Below are 4,359 nucleotides of genomic sequence, written 5' to 3' on the forward strand. Positions count from 1 at the left end.
AAAATTTAAAAAAAGTTGAGATATTGATGACATTGAGTTCCTGTATTACCTAGGCTAACAGAATTTGTCACTTCAAAATGTTCCAAAACCAGTTTAAAAACTGTTTAAAATTAATATTTAAAAGTGAAGGTTGTTCCAAAATCAGTTATATCCTATAGCCATTCGGTTCCAAAAACAGTCATATCTGCACAGATGACAATGTTCCAAAACCAGCTATATCAAACTACAATAACTTACAATGTTTCATGTTTCTGTGTCAAAATAAGTTAAATCCCAAAAGACTTTTCCTATAGGGAACTGCTGATCATTTTCCTTCTGAATTAATTGTTTATTTTGTTGGCTAATTTTTTAAATTTCAAAGGCTAAAATAGTGTTATAAGAAGCAATAGCACTCAATTATTTAACATTATTTTAAAAGCTCCTGATTTGTTGTGTGTCATAAACATGGAGGCTGAACATACAGGAGGTATTTTAGAAGGTAGTGAAGGCGTTGGTATTGATATTATAAATGCTGAAGTTGTAATTGTTCAACAAGAAAATGTCAATATAATGGACATAACAGTGGAAACTCCACAAAATGTGGAACAAGTAGAGTTGGTAGAAGAGATGCCTGGCCCTTTGGCAAAGAAAAGGAAGAAAAACGAAAGAGCATGGAAGAAAACTGTTGCAAAAGTTGCTAGGTAAGTTAACAACATTTGGTAAAGAAAACTAAACTACTAGCCTAATCTTAACACTCATTTGAACTAAAATAACCTAACCTCAACTAAGCTAACCTAACCTCAACTAAACTAACCTATAACCGCAACTAAACTACTTAATCTCAACCAGCCTAAAGTAATTCAGCTTAGGCCCTAACTTAACTACAACAGTTTTTTGACAACGTTTTGCGATCTATAATTTGTTTTTATTACAGGTTAGTATTTTTTTAAAGGTATAGGAGAACTAATAATCCCTATTTTGTTTTAGACACCGCCCGAAGGGATTTCCACAGATGCCTAGTTGTAAACATTCGGCCAAAAGTAAGTACCGCTGCGCAGAACTTTCCCTGCAGGATGTTAGAAAGATACATCAGCAATACTATATAGGGACGCGTGACCTTCAATCAAAGAAGAATTTTATTCTTCAGCACGTCATTGTTTCCTCAGCAAAAAGGACTCGTCTTCCAGAAGGTATCAAATCAAAAAGAAATGTAAGTACTGACTTTTTCTTACCTAAAATGAGGAACAACAAAACTGAGAATGTTAAAGTATGTCGGGCAGCACTACTTACAATTTTGCAAGAGAGTAAAAACCGAGTGCAATTGATTTTGCAAAAAGTACCTGGAAACAGGCGTCGTACCTTTGGAGACTCGTGGAGGAGCACGCCAAGTTTGATTAAATATAATATAAAGAAAGACAGCATCAAATCTTTTATTAAAACATTTTATTTCCAGTACAAAAACACTATTGCAGAGCGAAAAACAAGCATAGGCGAAAAAACAATACCTTCCAAGTGAGCTTAACATTACAAAAATGTAGAAAATGTATATTGAGCAGCATCCAACTGAAGAATTAAAGTGTGAGTATGACTTTTTCAGGCTGGTTTTTTTCTGAGAACTTTAACATTGGTTTTGACGCTCCCGTACACTGATAAGTGTTTCAACCTGCACAAAGGCTTGAGTGTGAAACTAGCCACAGAAAAAGATGCAGGCAAGCGTGAAACACTAAAGCTAAACCTAAAAGCCCACAAAGTCCGTGCAGACAAATTCCTACAAACTTTTGCAAGAAAAATAATGATAAAGAGCTTATTCTGAGCTATGATTGTCAGAAAAATCTTGTCCTTCCTAAAATACCGGACCAAGCCGCATACTATAAGCGCCAGCTATATCTATATAATTTTGTGATTTGTGAGGGACATTCTCTAAAGTCCTCTTGAATTCAGAAAACACCTTTTCTTACCTCTGGACTTGAAAACCAGTATGCAAAAGGGTTCCAGTCAAATTGCATCTGCTGTTTACCACAGGTTAAACAAGCGCTAACATGGAAAATGTCACCACAGTCAAACTTTTCTCTGACGGCTGTGGTGGCCAAAACAAGAACACAGCTGTTGTCGGTATGATTGCTCATTGGCTCCTGAAAGATGCACCTAAAACATGTTACTAAAGTTGTACTACTCTTTCCGGTAGTCGGCCATTCTTTCATTCCCCCTGATAGAGTGTTTGGAGTACTTGAAAGAAATTTCAAGATCTGAGTGTAATCAACAATCCCAATGAGTACACTGAAATAATTGAAAAGCACTGTACTGTTGTGAAACTTGGGACGGATTGCCCTGTGAGTGATTGGAAAACTCTAAACCGATGCTGTTCTAAAAAAACCAGGACAATGGCATTTTCAATTTCAAAAGGCCAAGAAATTTATCTTTTCAAGAAGTAAAAGTAATCCAAACTCCATCCTGGTACAAGGAGAAGCAAACTATGTATTTGAAATCGGCGAGAGTAAGTCAGTAATGAAAAGGGGAAAAATTTTGACAATGCAGTTTTTGAGAGTGATACAAGAAGGACACCCAGTGAAACAAGTAAAAAATCAATGATGTGGAAATGCTTGCTAAATCTCCACTATGGAAATGGACTGGCAACGGGAGCCAAAGTTGAAGTTTTTCAAGGACTTATTCCAGCTACCCTACCACCAATCAAGGCGAAGAAGATGATGATGATGATGATTTTGAAATAAATGAAGAGGATGAGCCTATGATTGAGTGAAAATATTTTTAATAAACGACACATTTATTTTATAAACTCTGTAGATAAATAAATTCATGGTTTTGTATTGAAAATGAAATACGATTGTGTTCATTAATCCTAACCTAACTTTACCTAACAATATAGGCTACAATGTTTTGAGAAAAAAGGATTTAATAATATAAGGTTCTGTTTTTAACTTATTTTGGAATGGTAAACGCAATTTAACTGGTTTTGGAACCAAAGTTAAAAAAGCAAAATGGCGGAGAGTAAGTTTCCAAAAGCAGCTAAATCATAGTTACTGTTCCAAAACAAGCTATGCCATATATTTAATCGGCTGCAGTAATTATAACTTTTGTACCATTTTTTAGCAATTTTAAAACAATATAACTAATTTTTTAACCTTTTTTTTTAAACAAAAATCATAAAAATGTAATGGATGTGAGAAAAGCAATCAGTTTTTGGCATTTATCTAAAAAAACTTGCAGAGTGGATTTTAGCTTGTTTTGGCATTTGGCCGACTCAATTATGTGTTAGGTAAGTTATTTCCCTGAAGAAGAAATCAGATTGCAGATCTAGAAACCCAGTGTTACTGAATTTTTTGTTTCACACTGAACAAAAAATGTCCGGAAAAATCCTGTTTCCTTCACAATCCTTCCATCGTCAAAATTAAACTTCAAACAAAGACTTCCATAGTTCTTAAAAAATCATAAATACTATTATATTGACAAAAAGTTATCAAAGTAATATTTTTTGTTTATTTTTTACTTGTATAAACCCTTCAAATCCCCAATATAAATTAATGATTTAATAATCAAATAAATCCAATAACTTCCTAGATACGTAGTCATTATAAAAATTGTTGCAATGAAATACTGTATGAACGATGACGTCTTTAAGCCAGCTTTCCGCTCGCACCTGAATAATTTAATAATACGTTTTATTTAAAACTTTGGATCACTGACGTAATAACTCAAATATTATGTCTAAGACTTTCAAATTATTAGTGATGATCATATTTGATGTTTTCTAACGCGAGCAGGTTAAACAGTTACTAATTTTATTTAACTATCTGTTTATATGGAGCTTTGGTGTTGTATATTAACGTATAACTTATTATATCAATTAAATTTGCTCATAAGACAGCTAAATAAAAATAAACAGATCACGAATGTGTTTCTGACTCAAAAGTGCAATCTTGAGGGCAACATCATCTTTACTTTAAGGGTACAGTGCCTTGGTAGTCTTTCAGTGCGAAGTTCTCGAGTTTCAGCGTTTCGGTGCTTTGCGAAGCCTATCACTCTTGGGGCTGCACAATTTTCATTTTAGTCTGTCTGTCTGTCTGTCTGTCGGTGTAGATATCTTGAAAACGAACTGATCTATAAAGTAAACTTGAATTGACCTGTTTTTATATATGGGAAACACTGAGTTCATAAATGGTACATTGCACTTCAAGGGAGTTGGCTGAAACGTTATCGAATATTTTTTTTTACACTGGTCTTATGGGTAACCATGGTAGCAACAAAACAATAACAGAATAAATAAATTTGTAAAAAAACTCAATACTCCCATAAGAGATTTTACATTATTAAGTGTAGCCTAGCTATCTCAATATACAGGGTGGCATAAAAGTCACCGGACAG

The 4,359-nt window shown here is 34.0% G+C and overlaps 1 protein-coding gene across 1 annotated transcript; it reads left to right on the top strand.

Annotated features, from left to right (window-relative positions):
- Window positions 1–367: 367 nt before the first annotated feature.
- LOC124374436 lies at window positions 368–1,189 on the top strand (the record flags this gene model as incomplete). The annotated part of the gene is made up of 2 exons (XM_046832647.1): window positions 368–680; window positions 967–1,189. Coding segments are annotated over exons 1-2 (459 nt in total), but the record flags the coding sequence as incomplete, so codon positions are not given.
- Window positions 1,190–4,359: the final 3,170 nt, after the last annotated feature.

Source organism: Homalodisca vitripennis, unplaced genomic scaffold (assembly GCF_021130785.1).
Source record: "Homalodisca vitripennis isolate AUS2020 unplaced genomic scaffold, UT_GWSS_2.1 ScUCBcl_8429;HRSCAF=16543, whole genome shotgun sequence".
NCBI lineage: Eukaryota > Metazoa > Arthropoda > Insecta > Hemiptera > Cicadellidae > Homalodisca > Homalodisca vitripennis.